This window comes from Lipophrys pholis, assembly GCF_963383615.2.
Source record: "Lipophrys pholis genome assembly, chromosome: 16".
NCBI classification, from domain to species: Eukaryota; Metazoa; Chordata; class Actinopteri; order Blenniiformes; family Blenniidae; genus Lipophrys; species Lipophrys pholis.
Window position 1 is genome coordinate 1,191,880 of NC_137634.1, and position 27,888 is coordinate 1,219,767.

The following is a 27,888-nucleotide window of genomic DNA, read 5'->3' on the forward strand; positions in this document are numbered from 1 at the left end:
GTAACAAATCATTTCTAGCAGTAAGAATTCTGAGGCGTCATGAAAGAGCAAGTCACAACAAGCCAGGAGCTCCGAAAAGAACCAGAATTCCCAGAAATTCTCTGAAAAAAAGAAGCATTATGTGTTCGTCCTAGTTGTTGCCAGATATTTAATTGGTTCAACCCACTTTAAAATGGTTGTGTGTGGTCCACTGCCTCTTATTACACCTGAAGATGAAATGACTCAAACTGCTTCTGGAATACAAACACTTCCTACGTCTTTAAAAACTCACTTTTCTAGGTACTAGTAATAAAAACTGTTTGATTAGGAAATACTTCTTGTGGTTGTTAACTTCCTCTCCGGGGGTTGTTGTGCCACATGAGCTGAGCTGTCACCACTGAGTTAGGCTGAGCCTAATGTCCATCACTCAGCTCTGTTATCGGATATTTTGTCACTGGAAGGAGATAAAGTGGGAGGAAACCAGCTGAAGTACCATCATGCCAGTTTACAGTTATTGTCATTTGACAATAACAAACAGACCAGCGCCTCCAGCAGAGTCCCGGACGAGACAAACAAGCTCGGCTTCACAGAAACAAACCAAGAGGGGATGGAATGAGGTTTACTTTGACTTTCTATTCAGGAATCACTTTGTTTGTTTTCTATTTCAATGAAGTGGCAAAAACCCAAAAGGTTTGTAGGCTGAGCCTCGTGGTCAGTTCTTAATCTCCAGTCAGGAGCTTTTATCAGAGGCTTGTGAGACCTGGAGATCTGGTGACTGGAGACACCGAAATCCTGGAAGACAGTGGCAGTCCTGGACAAGGACCTGGAACATATTGATGGATGTGACTATATTTTCTTAACTTCAGACTAACTAGAGCACATTGTCATCGTTTTTTTGAAATGTAATTTAATGATAATCAGATCATTTAATTAAACGAAAAGCTCCTCCCTCCCAAAACCTCATTAAATCTAAACATTTCTGAGCTCCGCCCACAGCACAGCATGGTTGTAATTGAACACCAGAATCATTGTTTTATACATCGGTGCCTTGCTCGAATGCGTATGACCATGACCCAACCGAACCCAAACCAGTCGTATGAAGGCGGATCTTTCTGCTCAGTGAATGTTCCAGTATCGCATAAACTCAAAAGTACAGCAATACAATTGAGAGTAATTCTTCAGTTTCCTTTTTACCTCCAGGAGAGTCGAGTCAGAAACATAAGAGATGAACCAGAAGTGAACTGGATGGAATCCTAATATCTAATATCTAATCCTCTTTGACAGTAGAGGAAGGTAAACAATCCACCGGCTCTTTAGGATCCACTACTAATGTTTAAGACCGTTTATCTTTTACTTTATGACAAACTGCCACAGCAAAGTACAATAACAATGTGAAAGTACAGAGTTGAATGTGAAGTGAGCTGGTTGCTCCATCAGTTGGCCTCCGTCTCTGTCAAACTACAGCCATCTTTCAGCTGGCAGTGATTAGAAGGAGAGACATCTGAGTGAGTACACATTCACAACCTTTCTACTTTAATGAGTCTTAATGGGCTGCAGGGATCCATATTGCATTGTCCCCTGAATAAACTGCTTTCCTCCAACCATATATCTTTTAATCCGTTTAGTGGCCTGCAGCCAGAGAGTCACTGGACACTGCTGAATTATTTATGTAGTTCCCCCGGAGCTGAAATGGAGCCTAAGTCTTGCAGTGCACAAAATAAAGGTGAGACTTAAATTGACAGGGAACATATATTAAATAAAGAACCACAGAGGCTACACATTTATGGGCCGCGGCTCTCCTCTGATTTATGGATGCACGGTGTGGAGGCTCCACAACAGGTTCTGCAAACCATGATGGAACGGGAAGAGGTTCATGGACTCTCATCATAACTCAGTTGACATTTTCTTAACAAACTTCGGGCTCAAATCAGGAGGCACGACTCTTTAATATTCATTATTTCTTCCACATTTGCCAGAGACTATTTTCTTGAGTCTGTAGTTGTAGAAGTACCTTTCTGCCTCGGCTGCACATGTCCTCCCACCGCCGCCACGCATGTATGGACATTTCAAACGAGACACGACGGCAAGAAAAACAAACCATCAAATGAAAAGGCCAGTTAAATCCCAGATTTGAGACATTTTTTCAAAATGCGGTTAAACTGGAGAAGAAGGCCGCTCACTTTAGTGCTCACGCAAACGCCACGCTCCGAGGAAACGGTCCATTATCGCTGGTGACAAACATGAAAGGGAAACGGTGAGGAGCTGCTGGGGGAAATGCCACTCTGCAGTGCAAGAAGAGAAAAAAACCAACAACAACAACAACAACAAAACATTTAAGTTTGTGACTGCCAGGACAAATTCCTTCAGCTGCCCAGACATCTCCTCACAGTCTCTCTTTTCATTAGAGCAACTCAGAGAAATGTCAAGTAAGATAACCCATTATCTTCCCTGTTGACTGTAACACACACAGACAAACACACACACATACACACACACACACACACACACACACTGGATTCCATTCCACTCCTGCGTCGCATCACTTCAGGATCGGTAGTGAGGAGAGACTCGGTCTTCTGTCTCCAACACTCAGATAAGATCCAGTGACGGTGGCAGTGGTGAAATTGCAGTTTTACTTGATCTCGCTGCTGCATGTCCTCGTTGACCATTACATAGCTCAAAACAAACTGAAACACCAGATGAGTTTCTGGTTCAGAATCTCCCTGGAAGACGTGGCTTCCTTTATATCAGCAGGTCATTTCGAGTCTGGATGAACAACATTAGATGCAGAGTTTTTCAAGCCTCCACCCTGAACCTATTTCTGGTTTGAATATAATTTGCTTGTGCGGGGCAGGGCTACTTTCCAAGGTTAATCACTCGATGCCATGTTCACAAACTGGCTTCAAATCACTGATCAAGACATTTTTGTGTGCCAGCTGCTCGAAGGTCTGAGAAAACAGGAAGTAGATAAGCAGAAGAAGTAAAAGGCTTCATGAAATGTAGACATGTAGATGTCCAACGATGGCAAGTTCACATGACTTTACAGAGAAAGATGGTTTAATTAAAACCACAGAGCTGCTTGATTTCACACTGTTCACTAAAAGCCATGTAATATAATAATATTTCTCTTGCTAACACATGAAATACTTGGGAGTGTAAAAGTAGATTGAAAGTGTTTTTGGTGTCAGAAGGTCCATTTCAAGTGTGGGCGTCTCCCAAATATTCATCCTGGTGCCACTCATTTTTAACATCTACATGTTTGTATGGGCTCAAGATCTTCTGAAATGAAAGATGCAGATGACACAGAAATTTACATTAGTACTTCACCAAGATGCTCCTGTCCAGTAAAACCCGTTGGCTGGTCGTCCACTGATACAACAGCTGCTTCTCGTCACCTCATCAACTGAGCAAACAGTCAAGTGCTTAATGGCTTCTTTTTTAAATTGCATTTATTTTCAAATGGTTCCTCTTGGGGAGAAAAGTCATTACATTTCATCAAGCACGTGTTAAAGGACGCCTCGGGTTTTTCCTGGTGTTTCTTGTTGTTTTCATTCATTCACTTAATGCAGTTCAATGAGCAACCATTCCTGGTGGTTGCACTCAACAAATGAGAAATAGTAATACTGATTACAAAAGACAGTTTATTCCAATGTCTAGGGGTTTAACAAACTGCTGTTACACTGAGGGTTTCTTACACAACCATTCCGAGTGTCTGTGGGCAGCAGGGTGAAGCTGCCTTGTTGAGACCAGAGGTCAGACTGGTTGGGGACGAGTGAAAGAAAACAGAAAGGAGCTCCTGTTACACCTGAAGTCCCCAGAAGACCAGCGGCAGGAGTCACTGCTGCCAGCAGGAAGCAGGAGAGTGAGGCTACAGTTCACAGGCCAGCTCAGGTACGTCATGTTCATGTTGGCTCCAGATGTAGTAGAAAAAAGATGGCAGCTGGATCCATCCCGTCTCTTGGCAACAGCTTGGACCTCGTTGGTTTAAACTCTGTGAATATGAGTATTATCGTTCACAACTCCAGTGTGCCATGGCGACGTCCACCAAGGTGTCCTACATCTTAAACAGGACAATAAGGCTACTGGACTCAAAGCGCCTCCTTCGTCATCAGATCTGAGCTCTTTTGGGATGAAGGTGAACCGCCGGCTGCCAGGCAGTGAGCGACATACTCCAGCATCATCTTTCAGAAGATGACTCATGAAGTCCGATAAGGTTCCACACTGAGTTAATGAAAACATGAAATTGGTCAAAGTATACAGCGGCGATGAAACGGGCACCATGAGGGGCCTCCTGAATGTGACCACAGCGTGTCCTCGAAATACACTGGGTGTTATTCACTGTGAATAATGTGGAGATGAAGCCGGTGGCCAGAGAGGGAGGAAGGAAAGAAAGGAAGCGTTGGGCTGTAAGTGTCACTGTCGTGTCGGCGGCTGAACATCTGATCCTATAGAGGAGCAGCAGTGACTCACGCTGCTCGCTGCGCAGTGGGAAGTGCAGCCTGACACAATTAGAAACCAGAAGACAGGAGTGTGTCCGTCCACGGCGCTGCTTGGCCAGCCGCCTCGACCAGCTGTGCCTCCAGTCAAATCAGGCTGTGATTGGAGCTGGACGCTGTCAGGCTGCAGGTCGAGCAGCTCCAAACCCTCAAAATCCAGCAAGTTGCAAAGAAACGAAAACAAAGGAGCCTCAGTCAATAGATTAAACACGGCCAGTGTTCCTCATAAATCCTCCTGCAGCCGAGTGTATGTCAACACCCTGCTGGAGGTGAATGGCTGCCGCCGAGGCATGGAGCCCAATGTTTTGTTAAAGGGTGTTGAAGTTGTGTGAAGAAGTCGAGGCCAGGCGGGGGGTGGGGGGGGGGGAGCGTCACCTTTACACTGAGGAGATGCTGCAGCTTGACACATTTGTTTTGTGAAAATTCTAAATTGCCTTTGACAGGCTGAAGAGAAAATGAAGAGAACTTTCAGAAGCAACGGAGAGGAAAAATCCAGACGGTGGAGTTCAGGTGAGGACTGAAGAGGAATTATGTAACACTGCACAGATCCAGCGCCCTCGCTTTTAAAAGATTCTAAACACATTTTGGTTGAGGGGCCACATAAAGCTGGATTTCATCCTGCATGGGCCAGACCGGCAAAATAGATCAACTTCCTTTGTTGCGAGGCAGACTAGTATACGTGATGAAAAAGACTAAATTCTGAAAAAACCAAAGAATTCCTCCAGAAAATGACTCCAATCTCAACATGAAGCCAATTTTATTCAAACCTTCTGCAGCAAAGTCCAGTGACATGTCCAGAGAACTTCTCCCACCGCTGTTGCATCCTGGGAGTTTTTACAAACTCCCCCTGACAGCGGCTTTGAGGCTCATTTGATCACAAGCAGGCAGCTGCTTTCACAGCAGCGTCACCGACATCCCGGGTCTCAGTGTCGTGACTCTGAAGTCCAGAACTTTGAAGACATTTCTTAAAAAAGAAATCCGTTTTCTTGAATAATTTTGGGGACCCGATTGGAGCCTCTCTCAAAGGTTTGAATGTTGATCGGACTGGGAGTGTTGGCCAGTGTTCAGGACGGTTTTAGTCTTTACAGACTGTTTGGGTCCTAAATGTTTGGACAGCAAAGCAAATACATTAAAAGTGACTCTTTTAACTTGGAATTCATTGATATTCTAACGGGACTCAAACTGTCACCTACTAACTACGGGCTGTTTTGACCAATAAGATGGAGCTTCTAAGAAAATATATTTGGATTCAGCTTCCCCCTTTTATAGTAAATTTAACAGCAAAAGTATTTAACAGTCCGGGTTTAACTTGAAAGTGGAATAATTGATGTAAAGATGTGAATATTTCAGAGGAACTAAAACAAACATTTACTGAAGACATTTGAATTTGTTGCTTTGTGCTCAGAGGATTGACTCCTTCCTCTTCCCTCCGGTTTCAAGCTTCATTCATTCAAGGTCAAAGGTCACGGGGCTTTCTAACATCCATCGATACACCGAGACCACAGCTTTCATTTATTCCTTTTAGAAAACCTCGATGTGGATGCTGCTGCTTCTCTTCTCATGAATCTGAGGTTTTTTTTTCTTCTTTCAAACAAATGAACTTTGACCTCAAAGATCATGTGATGTACTTCAGCTGTTTATTTGAATAAGAAGAATTCTGTAACCGCGAGAGGAAAAGATTAAAAAGCATTTAGCGAGTGGAATATGGAACCAACATTAGACCCTGATAAATAATTCTGTCATAATGAGTCAGTAAATCAAACTTCGTATTTACATCCAGCAAACAGATCCGTTATCAATGGAAGCTGAACTCTCAGCATCCCAATAGAAACGACCTCCTTTCTCTACCTGTACATAACAATGCAGAGAGTCGGAGTCACACTGAGAAAAGCTTTTTATTTGCTTCTTTAAACAGCAGAAGGGAGGAAGTACTGACATGATGTCAGATGAATGCGAATGACATTTCAAACTGCCGCCCTGCGTCTCAGACGACCATCAGACAGCCTTCCTCCTCACCACGAACATCAGAACGTTTTCCTCCACAATCTTCCAGGTTGATTCAAATTGAATCTTATTTAATTCTTTTTTTAAAGTTTGCAGTATTGGAGTTTTCAGAAAAAGTCCCGCTGTCGGCAGAAAGCCCTGACCTCTGACCTCTGCAGGACTTCTCTTCCTTATGAGCGACATATATGATCACTTCCTGTGCCGTCTTCCTTTTTTCACACTGATCCGTTTGCCCTTTGGAAGACCAGCAGGCGACTGTGGCGGCTAATCCGGTGGGCAAACAGTCCGTCCTCGTGACGCTGTCACTTCTAACTCTGTGGTCCATAAAGAGCAAACAGAGACTTTACCTCCACCGACCTCCTCCTATTCCACCTCTCCGGTCGGGCCACAGACTGGGTGACCTGCTCAGCATCACCGACAAACGTTTTTCTTTCATCATTTTCTCTCTGGTATAAAATGTGGTTTGTTTCTCAGGTCACGAGGAATCTAAAGATCAACAATACACGTACTGTATTATATTCTATGTATTGTTGTACTTTACTAGCTAAAGCTACTGACGTGTTTTACCAATTGAATGCTTTTCATTCAGAATGTAGGAGGTACACAGATGCTACCACATTGTACGTTGAGTGTTTGAGTGGTGTATGATAATGATGGACAATATCCCTGCACCCACTGCAGCTCTCGTCGTTATGAGCCAGGAAGCAGGATAATAAACTGTGTAAACAAGGAGAACAAAACATTTCTCGGAGTTCTGAAGGCGGAAAGACGTCGACGTTGTCTCAGTGCCGACTGGAACAAAAAGCTGAAGAGAATCACTCAGACATTCTAAAACTCCACCATCTGACCATGAGATCACAGCAGCTGCCAACCGCACACCCTGCAACATCGAGCCACTCACAGAGCCACCAGTAGGGGGCGCTCATGCAATCATCATCATTCGACCACAAGACGCCGGCTGAAGCTCGGGGAGAAGGAGAGAGCCGGAGTGACGGCGAGCTTGTCTTACCTCGTGGTGAGTGATGCTTCCACATGATGCTGGCCTCGGGGCGACCCACCGCCAGACACATGAGGTTGACGTTGCTGCCCTCGTTCACCGTGACGTCCTTCGAGATGTTGGTGATCCTGGCGGGAACTGCAGGGGCGAGCAGAGGAAAACCCTGATTGATGCTTTCTGTCTAATTAATGACACGAGAGCGGAGAGAGCCGCCGCCGCTCCGTGTGATCGGACGCCTGATGAGGATAAAAATAACCCCCAAGGTTGGGGCTTTTTTTTTGGGGGGGTGGGGGGGTGGGGGGTGGGGGGGGGGGGTGAGGGGGGTGGGGGGCAATTAGCATGAAATTAGCTGACAAATGTGACAATCCTCCGGCTCGCCGTGGCGTTATCCATCATTGATTTTCTTCATCATGTATCTTTGCCACCCTGCTTATTAGACAAGCATCAGACTGATTCAGAGTAAGACGGGATTTCATCTCCCGCCTCGCGCCCGTGACCCGCCAACCGCAGTGTGTGTGTGTGTGTGTGTGTGTGTGTGTGTGTGTGTGTGTGTGTGTGTGTGTGTGTGTGTGTGAGTGTGTGAGTGTGTGTGTGTGTGTGTGTGAGTGTGTGTGTGTGTGTGTGTGTGTGTGAGTGTGTGTGTGTGTGTGTGTGTGTGTGTGTGTGTGTGTGTGTGTGTGTGTGTGTGTGTGTGTGTGAGTGTGTGTGTGTGAGTGTGTGTGTGTGAGTGTGTGTGTGTGAGTGTGTGAGTGTGTGTGTGTGTGTGTGTGAGTGTGTGTGTGTGTGTGTGTGTGTGAGTGTGTGTGTGTGTGTGTGTGTGTGAGTGTGTGTGTGTGTGTGTGTGTGTGTGTGAGTGTGTGTGTGTGTGTGAGTGTGTGTGTGTGAGTGTGTGTGTGTGAGTGTGTGTGTGTGTGTGTGTGTGTGTGTGTGTGTGTGTGTGTGTGTGAGTGTGTGAGTGTGTGTGTGTGTGTGTGTGAGTGTGTGTGTGTGTGTGTGTGTGTGTGAGTGTGTGTGTGTGTGTGTGTGTGTGTGTGTGTGTGTGTGTGTGTGTGTGTGTGAGTGTGTGTGTGTGAGTGTGTGTGTGTGAGTGTGTGTGTGTGAGTGTGTGAGTGTGTGTGTGTGTGTGTGTGAGTGTGTGTGTGTGTGTGTGTGTGTGTGTGTGTGTGTGTGTGTGTGTGTGTGTGTGTGTGAGTGTGTGTGTGTGAGTGTGTGTGTGTGTGTGTGTGTGTGTGTGTGTGTGTGTGTGTGAGTGTGTGTGTGTGTGTGTGTGTGTGTGTGTGTGTGTGTGTGTGTGTGTGTGTGTGTGTGTGTGTGAGTGTGTGTGTGTGTGTGTGTGAGTGTGTGAGTGTGTGTGTGTGTGTGTGTGTGAGTGTGTGTGTGTGTGTGTGCTGGGCTCAGTGATTAAGTGCCCCCGGTGAGACGCTGAGGGTCAGAGGTTCTCCTCTTTCACTGTCATTTCCGACTCTTAATATTGACTCGAACCTGGAAGATCATTAGTTTGGACGAAGGGTCACGTGTTTTCACTTTTTATTAACATTTAATGTCACTGTTTTATTATTCAAATGAAGCATCCGTCTCTCCCTCATTGATAAATCCTACCGCTGCAGAGTGAAAGGTCACGCCGAATGCCACAAGTCGAGTGTGAACAGACGTAAAGTTTCACAACAAGCACGACGTTGCCATGGATACGGGGAGTTATCAGAGACCTCATTCTGCAGATTATATTGGAGACACTTTGAAAACTGAAGCTCAGCGGGAGGCTTTGTGCTTCGGTCCATCAGGAGGCTTCGGGTGGATTGTTAAACTAATGTGAGGTGATGATTCTGCGTCGTTAATGTCAATGACGTGTTAAATGTCCAATCAGCTGTTTGCTTCTGGCACACGTCCAGCAGGAGCTTTTGATTTCAATGTAATATTCAGTTCTCTTAAATTGGTATTGTTTTATGCATGTTTTCAAATCCCCCTTCAATGATTAAAGTGGAATATACATATCAATGAAGTAGAAGGCGATAATGATCAACTCTCCAGGCTCACATTTCTTTGATTAAAGGAGTTTGGCAGAATCTGGAGGTAATGAAGACAGTTCCATCAGAAGACACGTTACTATGGTTATTTACTGCGTCTTTCTGCTTTGGGCTGAGCTGAACTCCTCAGCGTCTCCTGGTGTTTATGAAAATGTCAAGTCCAGTCAATATGATTTATTTTCTGTAATCCAGCAGTTAATCTTGTTTTTATCCTCTTTTATCATTTTTGTTCAGTAAATTAACTGATGGAGATTTTTTCTTTGTGGAAACACTGAAAAGTAGAACCTGATTACAGCAAGTAACTGAACACAATAGAAAGTAACGTGAAGAAAACATGCTATCATTATCTCCAGTAATCTGGCGTGCTGAAGTAATCTGAAGTTACATCAGATAGTGGAGGAAGATGCTCTAGAATCTGATGTTAGAGGAGGGAGATGCTCTATAATCTGATGTTAGTGGAGGAAGATGCTCTATAATCTGATGTTAGAGGGGGAATATGCTCTATAATCTGATGTTAGATGAGGGATATGATCTATAATATGATGTTAGTGGAGGACAATGCTCTATAATCTGATGTTAGAGGAGGAAGATGCTCTATGATCTGTTGTTAGAGGAGGGATATGCTCTATGATCTGTTGTTAGAGGAGGAAGATGCTCTATAATCTGATGTTAGAGGAGGACGATGCTCTATAATCTGATGTTAGTGGAGGAAGATGCTCTAGAATCTGATGTTAGAGGAGGGAGATGCTCTATGATCTGTTGTTAGAGGAGGGAGATGCTCTATAATCTGATGTTAGAGGAGGAAGATGCTCTATGATCTGTTGTTAGAGGAGGACGATGCTCTATAATCTGATGTTAGAGGAGGACGGTGCTCTATAATCTGTTGTTAGAGGAGGGATATGCTCTATGATCTGTTGTTAGAGGAGGAAGATGCTCTATAATCTGATGTTAGAGGAGGACGATGCTCTATAATCTGATGTTAGTGGAGGAAGATGCTCTATAATCTGATGTTAGAGGGGGAATATGCTCTATAATCTGATGTTAGATGAGGGATATGCTCTATAATATGATGTTAGTGGAGGACAATGCTCTATAATCTGATGTTAGAGGAGGAAGATGCTCTATGATCTGTTGTTAGAGGAGGGAGATGCTCTATAATCTGATGTTAGAGGAGGAATATGCTCTATAATCTGATGTTAGAGGGGAGATGCTCTATGATCTGTTGTTAGAGGAGGAAGATGCTCTATAATCTGATGTTAGAGGAGGAGGATGCTCTATAATCTGTTGTTAGAGGAGGGAGGTGCTCTATAATCTGCTGTTAGAGGAGGGCGATGCTCTATGATCTGTTGTTAGAGGAGGAATATGCTCTATAATCTGATGTTAGATGAGGACGATGCTCTATAATCTGATGTTAGTGGAGGAATATGCTCTATAATCTGATGTTAGAGGGGGAATATGCTCTATAATCTGATGTTAGATGAGGGAGATGCTCTATAATATGATGTTAGTGGAGGACGATGCTCTATAATCTGATGTTAGTGGAGGAAGATGCTCTATAATCTGATGTTAGAGGGGGGATATGCTCTATAATCTGATGTTAGATGAGGGAGATGCTCTATAATCTGATGTTAGAGGAGGAAGATGCTCTATAATCTGATGTTAGAGGAGGAATATGCTCTATGATCTGATGTTAGATGGGGAAGATGCTCTATAATCTGATGTTAGAGGAGGAATATGCTCTATAATCTGATGTTAGAGGAGGAATATGCTCTATAATCTGATGTTAGATGAGGGAGATGCTCTATAATCTGATGTTAGAGGAGGAATATGCTCTATGATCTGATGTTAGATGATGACGATGCTCTATAATCTGATGTTAGATGAGGAAGATGCTCTATAATCTGATGTTAGAGGAGGAATATGCTCTATAATCTGATGTTAGAGGAGGAAGATGCTCTATGATCTGATGTTAGATGAGGAAGATGCTCTATGATCTGATGTTAGAGGAGGAATATGCTCTATAATCTGATGTTAGAGGAGGAAGATGCTCTATGATCTGATGTTAGAGGAGGAAGATGCTCTATAATCTGGATGTCAAAACTAAAGTCTTGAATGCAAAATAAAGAAACACAATGTTTTGATTCATAAAAGATTTTAAAAACTTTTTGGGAAGTGAAACTTCTGAAAACGATCATAAACAATAATTTTGTAAATATTGAAGAATTACCTGATTCACACAAGTTAAGAAAGGGACAGACTCTTTCTTTTAATAATCTAATAATTCATGAATGTGTCTGCTTCCTGCATGATGGACCAGTTGAACAGGAGAAGCAGCATCATTCAGGAATTAAACATCCAGAGCATCGATGCAAATTCACTTACATCTTCGTTTCACTTTAAAAATGTCTGAAGATCTTTAAAAGTGTCAGTGTTCATTTTTCAAAAAAGTAAAAGAAGATAATGTGATGAATTAAAAACAACATTCTGATAAGAATTCCCAGTAATTCATCATTGAGTTCACAGTTAAGCAGGTTTAGTTCCACCACATTTCATTTGTATTTCAAAGTAAATGAATGTAACGTGGTTTTATTCAGCCTCCTGCCCACGCCCAATCACAAACGCTCTAACTGGAATAGCAAGTATGAAACTCTGCTGAAAGTTGAGAAAACTGAATGTTGAAACAGCTGCTGAGCTTCATGCGCTGGAAACGCGGTGCGGTTTAGTTCTGCGGCGCCGGAGCGAGGTGATGAATAAACCGTGGTGATAATGTGTGGTGTGTGTCGGGGGGATCGGAGCTGGACCGGCGTGATTCTCTGCATCCAATTGACCTTTGAATTCACCAATTCAATTAGCATGCGCTGCTAGGGTCTGCTTAACCGGTTCACTGAGGACAGCGTGTGAATAAAGCGCCCTCAGAACGCCGTCCACACGGCGGCTCCTCGCCGTAACACTGTACCAGCGATGCAACGACTCAGGGAAACGAAGGTAAAACGTTCTCCAATGTGCAAATTCTGATATGTCAAGTCAAATAAAAAATGTATTGCCTCTGGTTTTTACATGAAGCTGCTGTCGCATCCAAGAAGGAGAAGAATCTATAATCTGACCACAGACGTAATCCTATGCTGTAAAACAGCAGGTTGCCATGTTGGCTGACCAGGAGCCAAACTGCCAGAGCTGCAGGAAATACTGGAGTTTTACAGGTACATTATTAATTTCTGTCTCTTTCCCTCCTGTATATACTGTGTGTGTGTGTGTGTGTGTGTGTGTGTGTGTGTGTGTGTGTGTGTGTGTGTGTGTGTGTGTGTGTGTGTGTGTGTGTGTGTGTAATATTATCTGTTAGTGGATTAGACCCACTAACAGATAATATTACAAAAGAGAGATGACTTTCAGTTTCAAACAGTTTCACTCAGAGCTGAAAGGAAGTTATAAAAATGGTCTTTGAATTTAAATATACTTCCTGTGTGTTGAGTCGACATTAATTCCAAGATTTTTCATCAATAAATATGCAGTAAAAACTCTTAAAATTGGAAAAAAAAATGTGATTAATTGCCACCAATTACAGATAATTATGCAGTTATTTGATGTGTTTCATTAATGGACTGACAGCTCTAAAGGTTTCTGATTAAACCAACAAGCATGTATTGATTTTGGAGGCTGGAGCTCAGGGAGAACATGCAGACCCAGCCGGAGCTCGGGATGCGCAAAGCTGTTCGAGAACACCCACTGCTCCACCGCGCCGCCGAGGACTCAGACAATGATCAGTTAAACCAAATGTCACTTCAAGGGGAGCTCATTTCTACAAAGACAAAAAAAGTCATTGATCTGTTCTGAAAAGAAGTTCGAAGAGAAAATAAAGTGCATCGGTCTTTTGTTAAACAGTTTTAGTTTTTACTCATCATCAGAACCTTCGTCAGATAAATCTGTTCTGTCCTCTAACGATCCCGTTAAACCCTCGGACTGTCAGCAGCTCGGGATTTAATCTGCAGCCAAGAATTGACAGTATTTCTGAACCGTTCTGGTAAAACCGTCACTCAGAACATCTGTCCGCTCAGCAAGAGCTTCGCCACGACACGAAACAGGAAGTACGTTCACAATCTGTTCCTCGCTGATGGAGTGGAATAATGGAGGAATCACCTGCAACGTTCCACCGGCAGAGATTTTATATCATATATCATTAGTAAGTATAAGAACGAGCAGGGACAGCAGTCATTTATAATATGTATAAGAAGGTATAAAATATATTATAAAAAACTGTTTGGATGATTATTCATTTTATTTACGAATCAAAAAATGCCGTTTTATTCTGAAAATTAAAATGTATTTCTGTTAATAACATTAAATTGGACTCATATTCACCTGCATATCGGTGTACTCCCGTTACTGTTACAGCGTATTGTTCTCTGCTTCACGTCGTGGGAACGAGGTAATAGTCGCTGGTGTGGAAAAGATTTCAGATGGAACTTTTTAACAGAATTGTGAAGGGGACTCAAGTTTTTTTAAGTAATAGTAATATTTGCAGAATGCAATCGGAGGGTTTTTCTGTTGCTCCTCCTCTGATGGAATACCACCGCAGAACTACTTTAAACTCTTGTCCTGCCGTCTGTCCCTGTTTAGTCTTATTATCTGTTTGCCGGTCGTGTGTGAATATTAGTACATGAACAACGCTTAATGAGGTTATGGATGTTTAACTCGTTCTACTTGCTCACCACTGGAAGTATCTCGGAGTTTACTGTTTTGCTCAAGGGCACTTTGAAATTGTAGATCTTTGAACGGTTTGAACGGTTTTATTCTGCATGAAAGGAGTCATCCAGATAGTTTGACAGAATTACTGCCAATAGATTATGAGATGTGAAATATGTAATTTATGTCACTACATAAATACTTAGTTCTGTGTAACTTGTAAAGATAATCCCAGAAACAGAGGCTGTCGGTTGGTGAACGTCTCACACAGAATAATTCACACGTCGGTGCTGCTTTTATAAAGGTTAAGAGGAAACTATTCCCTGAAACTATCAAATGTTCGAATGCCAAGATAAGTGGGCACCTCGTCTCACAAATATAATCACATCTATCACCCTTATCAATTTCCTGGTTTGATTTCGGGAGGCGTGAACGACCTTGGGCCACGAACTGAAGGTGTGTTTGAGACGAGAAAGGAAAGCGAGCAGCCAGCCACCACAGAGGAAGCTCAGGCATTGTCACCTCCTCGCTCCTGCAGCCTCTCAGCAGCTTCCCCACACCAAGAGTCATTAGGACGCTTCCAGGAAGTGGATGCAAAGTGTTCACTTGACAAAAGCAGACAGGCTTTCTGTTGGGGGGGGGGGGGGGTGTTGACAAAACCTGGAGTGTTTGGAGAAATTGCACATGATGGTTATTGTTGTTGGTTTTCAGGCTGAGATTCTGACGGCCTCACTGAGCCCATCACTCCCAGCAATCTGAGCTGGCAGCCGGCGCTCTGTCTCCATATTCATGTTTCTATTCTGAAGGCTGGCTCCGTGTTGTGGGAAATCTGATCTGCATTTTCTTACATTAGCACGTAAGTGTTTTCCCTTTTCCCTGCGGCTCTGTGCTCCCGGCCACCTGGCGCTGACATCCACCTGCTCACCTGTTCCCCAGGTACTGACTCACAGCGTCTCCACCTGCTCTCGGCACCATCATCAGTGCTGCTCCGAGCCGCCGCCATCCCGCCATCCCGCCATCTGAACATTAACCTGGAGCAACATGGGAGTCTGCTCCCCTCAATCCTGCTCGCTCTCTTGGTCTTTCCAGTATCGTCACTAAAACCATGGAACCGCTCCCTGATGGTCTGCTGCTCAGAGGCCGACGAACGGTCCTTATTATTAGAAATGAACAAATAATAACACAGAACATCGTGTGTGTGTGTGAGTCGGTCGGTCAGTTGGTACCCATGTGTTTGCAAATATAGATACTAAGATCTTATAAATAACAGTTTGATTCAAATTAAAGGAGTCATATTATTCTAATGGACTTCCTAAAGGTTCTCCAGCAGTACTACTCGTCCCCATACCTGGACTGACGTCCCAGAAGTGAAGACAGTCTGTCCTCTCTGTCCCTGGCTTGTTTCAGGTTTTAAAAAGTGTGTTGCTCCAACCAGCCAATCAGAATCAAACCCTATATAGTGTCATCGGGGGTTCAGCCAATCCCAATCAAGGTAGGCCCTCCCTTTGACTCCTCCCACAATTAGGCAGCTCTGCTCCGGCACATGGCACCACGAGAGGAAGTACTTCCTCCTCTTCCCAAGATGTGCATGTGTGGGCGGAGCCAGTCCAGCTCACACAGACACAGCAGATTCTGAATGTAGCTCCTATGATCCAATATTCAAATGGAGGAAATTTCAAGGAGGAGACATTCGTCCATGTTCAAGTCGTCAGGACCTTCATCACCACAACACCACAACACACACCTTCATCACCACAACACACACCTTCATCACCACAACACACACCTTCATCACCACAACACACACCTTCATCCCCACAACACCACAACACACACCTTCATCACCACAACACACACCTTCATCACCTTCATCACCACAACACACACTTTCATCACCACAACACACACCTTCATCACCACAACACACACCTTGACAGATGGACAGCTCACACATCACACAGAGGCCGTCCTTCTCTCTCTAATGGCCACACAGATCAAACACACACCTCTGAGCAAGGCATTGTTTACATTGATTGTACGACTCTCTTCTTCTGACGTGTTATTTGTTCTGGTGGTGTTTTGAAGTAATTGGTAGCGGGTGGATGTCCGTCATGCTTCACACATACATGAGTTCTGACTAATGATTCTCCCTCCAACCCAGCAACATGACCCTGATCTAACACACACACACACACACACACACACACGCACACGCACACGCACACGCACACGCACACGCACACGCACACACACACACACACACACACACACACACACACACACACACACACACACACACACACACACACACACACACACACACACACACACACACACACACACACGCACACACACACACACACTGCAGCCACCCCTCCTGTGCATAGCGACTTCTATCCTATAACATGTATTTGATATACTGGTATATATGTAACATGTATGTCAACTACATACATGGGATCTAACTGTCGTGACAGACTGAACTATCAACCACTCCTTCAAAGTCCTTCCTGCTTATTGCATCATTTTGTTAAAAGGAATCAACTATTTGAGGTCATTTTACATTTTAGAGAAGGGTGCGGCACCAAGGAACTGAAATAACAGCTGAAGTTATTTTTAGTTCCCACGTCAATACCCAGGCTCCCTCACGTACACAAATCCCTACAACTGATCTGTGACTCCTCTGATCCTCTTCCCACACCCCGAGGTTTGAACCACAGCTTGAACCACCACAGTGTTTCTTCTTGTAGAAGAGCTTTCAGCTCCGATGAGCCGGGCCACCTCGGATAGCTGTAAAGTAATCCATTAGCGTCCTCCTCCCAAACCGCGTGGCGGCAAAACGCCACGGAGAGACGACGCCACTGTCGCCTTGAGTTTACTGCAATTAGACTAATGTCACAGGACTGATGTGGTGATTAATTGAGGGTTGTGTGTGTGTGTGTGTGTGTGTGTGTGTGTTAAGGCTCCGGTCCTCTGAGCCCCGCTGACCTCCGGCGGAGATGAATGAAGCAGCATCTGTGTGCAGAGCACGTGAGGAGTTCAGCTTGATAATGGCAGGTGATTAAAAGCACAGCTCTGCTGACAGGGTGTGTGTCTGTGTTAAACCCGGTTTAAAGTCGTGAGTCCTTCTCATGCAGGTGGAATTAGTTCCCCCTCCGATCTGATGTCATCATTTTGGAAGTGAGCAAAGCCTGGTCTGAACAGCTGCAGATGTTGCTCCGGAACCTGTAAATGACGCTGAGCTTTACTGAAGCCTTCACAGATGTTCGGCTGATGCCGCCTCGTTCTTTCCCACTGATGACAACTTTCTAACCAATAAGTTGGACTTTTCTTTTCTTTTTCTTTTCTAACTTGCATCCGTCCATCCTGAATGGACCAAGACGACACAGCAGCATGGAAGGATCTTGTTCATGACTCGATTCGTCCTCCAAATGTTGTGCTTTACTTTGAGTTTATAGAGGTATTATGAAGTACTCTCTCAGTAAACGCTTTTCAACGTATTTCTGGACCCATGGAGCAGAATCATGTCTGTTTATCACACTGTACTGAGGGAGTAAAAGAAGATCAATGCAAGATTTGATGCTAGATTTGAATCTTGTTTGATTATTATCGTCGTCTGTCGCAAATCCAGATCGACTGGGCTTTTCTGGAGTGTTTAGGATTCTGTAATCAACTTCATGAGAAGATGAGCTGAAATGAATAGTGAACATTTTTGTCACCCCAGTCACTCGCATCATATTTTATTTTTTTTAGAATTAGCATGGTGTTTTATTAAATATGAGATTTAATTGATTTTGACAGCATCTATTTTACACTGTATCTGATAATGGGGTTGTAAGAGCTGAGTCATTGTGGGATTTAGCTTACTCATATTTGATTTGGGAGTTGAAGCCATAGCAACGCACATAAACAAAGCTTTACGTATAGGCTTATATACATGGTGTGTATAAAATTGGCAAATGGGCACGGTTGTGAAAATCCTCTCTTTGAAGCCGGTGATATAAAATAAGAGGCTGAGTGCTTTGGCTCGATTGCATTTTGAAAATTACCGAGCACAGGACTTGGACCTGAGGCGAGGCTTTGCAACGCACAATGCTCTCTTGGCTTTTATATGTGGGTGTCGGCGGTTTGCATTCAGTGTGGCGTTTGTTCTGGTTAAACGTCTTATTTGGAGACCATCTTGCCGAGTCTCCATCACGCCACTGAATTTTTTAAGAAGTGTTGGGCTATCCGGTTTTTGCACGCTCCACCTGCTCCTGTGTTTGCAGCCTTTGCACATCGACGGTGGCTGCAGGCGGCGTGTTGTAGGTGGGCAGTTTTTACACGCAGCCTGTCGATGTGAACACAGAATAACAGCGGCCTTTAGAGGGAATTTCATCACCTCCTGCATAGATTCATTTATTTGGACTGAAATTATGGGATAGTGTCAGGGTCAAGTATTTGCGGCTGTTGTTCATTCTGTCTTATATATCTTTGTAACTGAAAGGACGTGAACTTATATTGTATACTACACTATCCCATGTTAATGTCCCCACATTTTCTTGTTATTAAAAAAAAACGACTTTAATTCTGATTTTGTAGAAAGTCCTGAATAGCAGTCCTTGTTTCTCTTTCAGGTTTTAAACATAAAAATCAACTCTTAGTCCCCTGGAGGCAGTTTGTATTGAGACATGACGTGAATTAATCAAGCTTCATCCATTAAGTTGTTTGACAACATTTTAAGACCCCATGAAATTTAAACGTTCAGTCACTGACGTATTGTTTAATGAAATTTAATCATTTTCTCTCGTCAAACAGAGTCCAGTGTCTGACGCTCCCACAGCTGAGTGTGCAGTTTAACAAACATTCAGGATGACTGGCCCGTAAAAGGTGAAGCGGATCGAACTCTACAGCTGGAGCATCGGTGGTTCAATTCCTCCATCGGGGACTTTTTGTGTGGAGTTTGCACGTTATCTTGGTACATGCCTGGGTTTCTCTTCGGATTCAAGCTTCATCCTAAACTCCAATAGTGTGTGCTGGAGGTCACATGTGAATGTGTGAGTTCTGTCATGGACCGGTAACGTGCAGAGTGTGGCTCCAGCGTCCATCCAGAGCTGAGGGCAGTGCTGGTTATATATTTCTCCCTCACACACTCACTCTGGAGGCAGTCAGGGGTCTTTCCTGGGGTGGGAGTCATTGGTCATTAGAAGGCAGCCTGGCGTCACTCTCCTCACTCCCACCCCCTCCACCGGGTCGAGGGGCATCACAGGACCCAGCTGGCCTTCCTAATGACTCGGTCCAGTCTCTTCCTGTCCACCGCTGAGACGCTGAGGCCTCAGCTGACCAACCGGGAGAAGATGGCCGATGCCACCATGGAGTCTTAGGAGGTCTTCAGGAGAACCGCCACAGTCTCCTGAGCTGGTAGAGTCTGATCTGACCCTTCTAATGAAGCAGGGTCATCGAATAGAGAGGAAGGTTCAGCTGAAGGTTCAACACCACTACTACTACTACTACTACTACTACTACTACTACTACTACTACTACTAGCATTCTTTTTCATTTTCGATTTCTAATACATTATTCTCAACAGTGTCCTTCAAATTATAAAAGCATCCATCATCACGTTTCCATGCTCTTCTCTTGTGTCTGTCTGGTAGAAATACTCGATAATAGTACATCTCACACAGCTCTGTGGAGCTGGTCTTGTCAAACTGTTTCCAGCCATGTACAAAAAAAAAAAAAAATCCGATCTCTTCTGCTTTGCATTTGGTAGGAATAAACATCATATGAAGTGAATCTGTGTTGTTTTTGGGCGAGTGTGAACCCTCGACATCACGCAGCATCAAAGCCTTTGCTCCTGCTCCAACAAATCTATAATGGATGCTAACTCTTCTGTCACAGCAAATTATTATGTGACGGAAACATCAAAGAAGTCACACTGTCAGTGAGTTCTCCAATCTGCCATCTTATCTCAGAACAAGGGACGCCCCTGACAGATATCTTGGTTACGCTCAGTGTTCTTGTCAGTGGTTATTGTTAATTCAGAGGCACACCCGAGCCCACGAGAGGGAACAAGAAAGATATCCCAACCTCGCAGCCGGAGAAGTGTGATAAAACATTCGGTCTCTCGCCTTGGCGAGGTGGAAATAAACTAGGTTAGTTTTCCCACTGGCTGGTAAGAAGACACACGCAGTGACACCTGCTTTCAAACTGCCAGGCCTTCGCAGTTCAAAGGCAGCTTTTCATTTGGGACCCATCGCATCTTCTGTTCCAGGATCCAGTCCAAAGCAATGACAGCAGCACTGAAGCGAAACCAAATGGCAGAGCATGATGCACCGTGTAAATATATTACCTTGTGATCAGCATGAGGAGAGCAAAGGCACACATGCTGGCTGGGCTGAGATAGCTGGGTCTTTAATTCCTTGTATTTACAAGTCCAGACTTTGCGCCATGTGTTGGTTTTATTGATGAGCCGACGGCCGACGAGGAGCAGCACTGGCCTCGTGCTTCCTTTCCTGGACGTCATTCATTGTAGACTTCTTCCATCCCTGTGTTGCAGTGTGACATTACTGTGTGCTAAAGCGGAAAATAGGACAAAACCTTGATTGATTTTTTCACGTCAGTTTTGAAGCTGATGGCATGAGCATCGTTCAGCTCCGTTTTCTATCATTAGCATTCATCCAGCTAAGTAATGCTAGCCCAGCTCCTCTGATGGCAAAATGCTTCTGAAGGCAGAATGTGGACTTCGTACTGCAATATTTACTAGACATCAACATCTCCATACAAGCAAATATTCAACTTGAAAATGAATATCAATTTTCAATTCCAGACGATCTGAACGTCTGACCAAGTCTTTGTAGGTAAATTACCATTACATTAGTTACCTGTGGTTATGCAAGCTGGAGAGAATAAAATCAAAGCAAAATGCCAACTTGTGAGTTTTTCAGGAAAGAAATTCTGAAGGTGTAATTATGATGACTGTGCTGAGGCTGCAAACATTCATCATCAGCTGCTTGTAATTTGCCTCCACCAGCATCATAAAGCAGTTTCTGCAGCGTCATGTGATTACTTTGAGTTTGCTTTAAAGCAAAACGTGACGCTGTGTTTACCGTCATGTTGGTCAAAGGACCAAAGGATGTTCAACCACATGTGGTCTCATGAACCCGACAGAAGGTCCAGTGAAGTTCATGTTCCTCGGCAGGCAGTAGATCAGAATCCTGAAGAACAGAAGCTTCACAGCAGGAATAATAAATGTGAAGGAACGATGTGTTGCTGTCATGTCGACGAGGAGCAGAATCCCAAAGGGGATGTTTCCAACATCGTGTTACATCAATCCATCGTGGAAGATGAACCAGAGCCAGAACCCAAAGCTCATCGTTCTGATACTGGACCCGGTGGCGTGGCGGACAGCTTCATTTCACTGTGGGCTATAGAGAGGACTATCTTAATTCATTATTGTTTACAGCCTGACATAAAGGCTTCTTTAAACTCATCATTACGTCTGTTGAGATGCTGAAATCAAACACATCAGAAAATGTTCAGCCGGCAAAAACTCTGGTCCATTTCAGCAATGAGTCACACATCTTTTATACAATCAGCATTAAATGCTGCATTCACGCATGTGGGACGTTCTCAAGCTTTCATTTTCTAATTCACAGTTCAAACTAGAATGAGAAACAGGAAACATGGCTGCCCTCAGTAGTGCTGATTCATCCTCTCGCACCATTACTGCACATCACCACCACCGCTGTGTTTCCTGCTCTTACATGTTTGTTACCATCGTTTCAGTAAAACTTTAAAGTTAAAAAGGTCAGGTGTGTTTCACTGAAGTGTAACAATTATAGTAGTATATAAGTAGAAATATAATCAAAATGCTATAGTTGTGTGCAGATTGATTATATTTTCTTAACACCGCTATAGTGAGAGAAGCCCGACTCCAAAACTTCCCACATTCCCAGTAGGATGTTGATTTATCCATAATAATAATAATAATAATAATAATAATAATAATAATAATAATAATAATAATAATAATACTTTCTATTTCAAGAAATCTCAAATTTATAACGATCTTCAACGGAGGAAGCCAAATTGAAATCCATGCAAAGTGATTGTGCTCGTCTGTTGTGAATAGTCCAGTTGAGAGTTTTGCATTATTATTATTATTATTATTATTATTATTATTATTATTATTCGAAGCGTCACAGGAAGTAATATGGTCACAAAGTCGTCGGTAAAAATACAGCTAAAGACCTCCAGAAAATACTGCATCAGCCAAGAGATTTATAACACAGAGAATATCTTGACGTGTGAAAGGAAAAGTGACAGGAAGCCAAAAAAGAAGCATTTCTGAAAAAAGCTGAGCTTATTTGCTGAACAGACACGATCATAAAACTTGGGAATCTGGACGCTGTGCAACAATAGCATTTTGTATATTTATCCATCAGAATGAACTCCTCTCTATATGTTGCACAATCCTTAACACTCATTAGTGGAATCAAACACGCTCCATGCTTCATGTGTGTTACTGAGATCAAGTTTTTATACATGCAAAACTTGAAATTGTTCACGTTTCTGCTGAATAAACAAAGTTAAAATGTATAATTCCCACATTGAGATCAAGAACATATATATGTATTGTAAAAAGTCCTGATTCTTTAAAGAACATCAGGACCTGTTCTGGTGTCTGGTGGACAGTCATACGCCGGCAACGCAGTTCAACAGATATTTTCTATGAGCTCAGAACAATTCATACTTCTGTGGCCACAGGCAAGAACTGTACGGTTGTTTCACTGGACATATTAAAATGGATGACTTTTCCCACATGACATGTCGGTGCATTGAGCCTCCATGGTGAAGAACATTACGTTGCTATAAGTAGCATCAGGTGGGTTTTACATGTCATGTAGTTCACACACTCACCACCTACATATCGCATGGCAACTGGTGATTTAGTATTTAGAGATAGGAAAAGTTAAAGTTAGCATTATTCAGATAATACCTCCCCCTCAATTTTCCACTTGTATTCTGTCTTCTACTCCATGTTCTTGTCTTTTCCTGCCTGCAGTCATGTTTTCACACAACACACTTTCAGGTTTGTGCCAAATTAAAATGTAATGTATCCTGCAGTGCACCCAGAGAGAAACCCGTGCAGTACATTTTAAATGTATTCTCGGGCAAGTGGAGGTACGACGGAGGCATCGGAATTCAAAGAGCTTTTATCTTCCACCTTCATCCTGCATCGTAACCGCGCTCCCAGAACTTCCACACAGAACAGCTTGCTTGGGTTTGTTTCTTTTTTTTTGCAGCTCAGGGGAAGAATGTGCTGATAGCTGCATGCGTTTGTTTGGAGCCAATATAGAAACATATAGTGCATCAAACACTGTGTGCTTCCCATCCATCCATATCCTTTGTGGAGTTGTCTGCATGAGGTTCATCATGGCAGAGAAGCCAAGGCCTCGCCGTCCTTCACGGCTCCAGCTCCCCTGGCAGGTCGAGGTAAACAAACCCGGAGGCTTCCTGAACAAACATCCAGAACATCTCAGCTCGATTCAGCCATTTGGATCAGTTATGTCACTGTTTCAATCCTGGCTGTAGGTGAGGGTGGAGATGTACACGTCTGGTACAACAAATAAACTGGAAATTTAAGGAGGTTTTCATGAATACCTTAAAAAGTGAGAGTTCCCTCACTATGTGCTCATTCGCCAAGACGATCATGTTCAAGCTACAAGCTGCGAGTTTCCTCACAAACCTTTCCTGGACGCCTGATTAGTTACCAAACGGAAATCCACCACTTGGATAAGTTGAATGAGTTTGGAGCATGATGAGGACCGAAGCAATTAGAAGAAAATTTGAGGTATTTGATCGTATTAACATTAGGCTGTGTCCTTATTTTGTTAACTAAATGCCTGAAGCGAAAACGGCACCAGAGAAATCTGCTCATCATCTCCCATGAGGAAGATGTCGCTGACATGTCGGAGCGAGGAAGAGCGCGATCGCAGCCTTCATCCTACACAACCGGCTTTACCAGAACATCCCCAGCTGTGTATCAGGTTCAGTCCTGCAGGCGTCTGGATTCACCGATGGCTTGTTTGCTCCTGTTACGACTCATAAAGGTCGTGCAAACGATCCTTCATGTAATCCCACCCTCCAATATTAAAAATACATACTTCTCAGGCTGTAATGGAAACTCCACTCCTGGCATACTAAGTACAACTGAGGGTTAGGGAACGAGATAAATCGATGGCAGAGGAATGAGCTATATCATCTGATATGTCTTTCACAATCTGAACTTTTATCAAGAGTGCACAACCACACATTTTCACAATCGATCGACATTCCAAGATTCCAAAAATAAGAGCTGCTCCAATCCCCCGTGCTTTCACGTTAGGCCCCGGACAGATCGAACGTCTCACATTCAACAGGCGTTCCTGCAGGATGGCTGCAGGCGAACTGCAGGTGTTAAGTAACGTGTCAGAACCGCCCGAGCATCAGCTCACAGCTCTATTCTCTTTCTAGAGACAGACGATGCCAAAGCGCTCCAAACTGCTGACGAGGAGGAAGAACCACTGAGGCTTTTCACCCGTCGTCCTGTGGCAGCGGGGATGAGCAGCGTTCAGGGGGGAACGTTCTACGAAGCAGAGTGTTGAGGTTCCACAAACATCACAGCGAAGCAGAAACGGGGGAAAATTGATGTTGAAAAGTCTGTTTGGATTTAAAAATTCCTCTTCGGATGGTTTTAACTGACGAGCAGATCTGCTGTTCGGCAGCTTTGAACAAGACTAAGCCTCCTTCCAGCCTCACGTGACGCTGGAGGATATTCCTGCTCCGACGGGGCGAAGGGCAAAGTTCAGTTCAGACATCTCACCTGTCCTTCAGGACGACCAGGAGAGACACAAAGTCAACAGGTGCTAACCACCACTGTGCCAACTTCCATCATCAGGACATATTAAAATGCCATAACACACCGCAAAGATCATGAATAAATGAGTCTTTGTGCAGACAGACAGGAAGCTGCTTCACCGTCGGTACTTTGATAATCCATCTGACACGTCAAACAACACAGCAGCCATGTGGTATTATGAGGAGAAGCAAACTGCTTTCCTCAGGCTCGATTCAAAACAGGAAAAAAATCACAATACTGCAAAATAAAGAGTCTACATAAACCATGATACATTTCAGCCTCAAACAAATCGATTGGTCTTTCACTCTGTGGGCGGTTTGCATTTAATTAACTAGTCAGAATTTATTTGTCATAAAGGAAGTAGGTAATTTAAGAGATGATCAGTCATAAAGTGGAAAACTTTGAGGTACAACTCAGCATGTGTGTTATTACAAAGTCTGCAAACAGATATTGTGGGAATCAGCTGAATGCTGATTTCAACCTGCTTTTAAAACAAATTAAAACAGACGTAATCAAAAATAAGACAAACTTTTTAAGAACATTGTGGATTGTGCATTAAACCATTTGTATAAACTCCTCCTAGTATTTTGGTTGATGTGGACAGAGTGTTATTACAATTACAATTATTTGTCAAATGATTAATCCAATGATTATTTTGTCAATTACTTAAACAATAATTTTTTCCGATATAATATTTTTCCATTATTTGATTGATAATGAATTACTACATTTGACATACAGTATTTCTCCAAAAATCTCTTCAAATTCCAAAATAAAATTCAAGTAACAGTTAAGTGGTGCAAAATAACAACAATGGGAGCAAACCACTAAATCCCACGTTAAAACAACGAGGAATCATTTGACATCCGGTCCTACTTGGATCATCCAGACATGGATCAATCGGTACTCGGCCGCAAAGAGAGAATGAAGAGTTTTATTTTGGTAATCGATTACGTTGCCGCATGGCCACAGCCCATGTGAATACGCTCCGTAAACAATCAGGTGCATCACTGATAATCTTTCTTACTCTTGCTACAGTGAGTGTTGCTCCATGTCCGTGGCTTCATACTTTTTGGATGTATATTAATAGGAAACTGGCATAGAGCTACATCGATCTAGATCACATGCACACAGCATGAACATTAAATCTGGCTCCAACAGACTCTGCTTCCTTCTTCCCGCAGGGCTGGAGGCTGGACTGTGTTTGTATCAGACATGGCAAACCAGTTTTAATGTGAAACTACATCCACTCAAAAACAAAGTAGATAATAATAATAAACCCAATTGAAATAAATGGAAAGACGTTAAAGGTGGAGCATACTCTGAAGGAGCGTGAAAAGAAAGACTGACTGACGACATGTTCAATAGGTGGACCTCTACCTGAGGAGCTCTCAGGATCACACGAACCAAATAGGACTAAGCTTTACGTGTCTGTGCCTGGACTGCGCCCGTCAGTGAAAGAGCAAGTTAAGACTTTTACGTTGTTGGTAACGTTTGCTTTGATTTCGCCGCGGTTATCAGAGCAGTTTCCCGTCCTGCTTCAATCCAGAGCTCATCATGTGATTCCTCGACACGGTGAGACGAGCTCCATCGTGTTGGGTTTGATCTGACGATCTGTGCCGTGGCACCACCTCCATCTCTGCGCTAGCCTCCAACAGAACTCTGCATCTGATGACGGTTGATATTTAATTGATGAGAGACGTTTAATTTGCTCGCCCCTGATGCTGGGAAGTTGGCAGTTCGTGTTAATGAGGCCATGCTGATTCATCATCCAGTCACCCTACGAGATCCCGCCAGTGACTCTATTAACAACAACATGTCTTAGTTGAATAACGACTGACGGAGGCGACCGGTCACTTGTGGGATTTGAACTTGCAAACCTCTGTGGAAGATCACCTCTTTAACCCTTCGGCTGCCACTGCTCATGAGAAGGTCCAACATCCAGCGACAAAGAAAAGTCTAGAATAAAACTTTACATTAAAACTCTGTCTCTATGGTGGTGGTGGTGATGATGATGATGATGATGATGATGATGATGATGATGATGATGATGAAAGAACTTTGACTAAAGCCCTATTTATGCAATGTTTTTGGTTTTCGTTTAAGACAAATTTCATGTTTACACAGCAGCACTTTGAAAACGATGCAGGTGTATGTGGGCGTGTATGTGAGTGTGTAAGTGGGTGTGTATGTGGGTGTGTATGTGGGTGTGTATGTGGGTGTGTATGTGAGTGTGTATGTATGTGAGTGTGTATGTGAGTGTGTATGTGAGTGTGTATGTGAGTGTGTATGTATGTGGGTGTGTATGTGAGTGTGTATGTATGTGAGTGTGTATGTGAGTGTGTATGTGAGTGTGTATGTGAGTGTGTATGTATGTGGGTGTGTATGTGAGTGTGTATGTATGTGAGTGTGTATGTGAGTGTGTATGTATGTGAGTGTGTATGTGGGTGTGTATGTGGGTGTGTATGTGAGTGTGTATGTATGTGAGTGTGTATGTGAGTGTGTATGTGAGTGTGTATGTGAGTGTGTATGTATGTGGGTGTGTATGTGAGTGTGTATGTATGTGAGTGTGTATGTGAGTGTGTATGTATGTGAGTGTGTATGTGGGTGTGTATGTGAGTGTGTATGTATGTGAGTGTGTATGTGAGTGTGTATGTATGTGAGTGTGTATGTGAGTGTGTATGTGAGTGTGTATGTATGTGGGTGTGTATGTGGGTGTGTATGTGAGTGTGTATGTGAGTGTGTATGTGAGCGTGTATGTGAGTGTGTATGTGGGTGTGTATGTGAGTGTGTATGTGAGTGTGTATGTATGTGGGTGTGTATGTG

General features: G+C 43.5%; 1 protein-coding gene across 2 annotated transcripts in view; it reads right to left on the reverse strand.

Annotated features, from left to right (window-relative positions):
* The window catches only part of opcml (opioid binding protein/cell adhesion molecule-like), a 392,351-nt gene that overhangs the window by 62,270 nt on the left and 302,193 nt on the right, over positions 1–27,888 (reverse strand). For both annotated transcript variants that reach the window (XM_080483864.1, XM_080483863.1), the window contains one exon: positions 7,489–7,614. In XM_080483864.1, the coding sequence (XP_080339990.1) occupies positions 7,489–7,614 (126 nt within the window). The remainder of the gene's footprint in view (positions 1–7,488; positions 7,615–27,888) is intronic.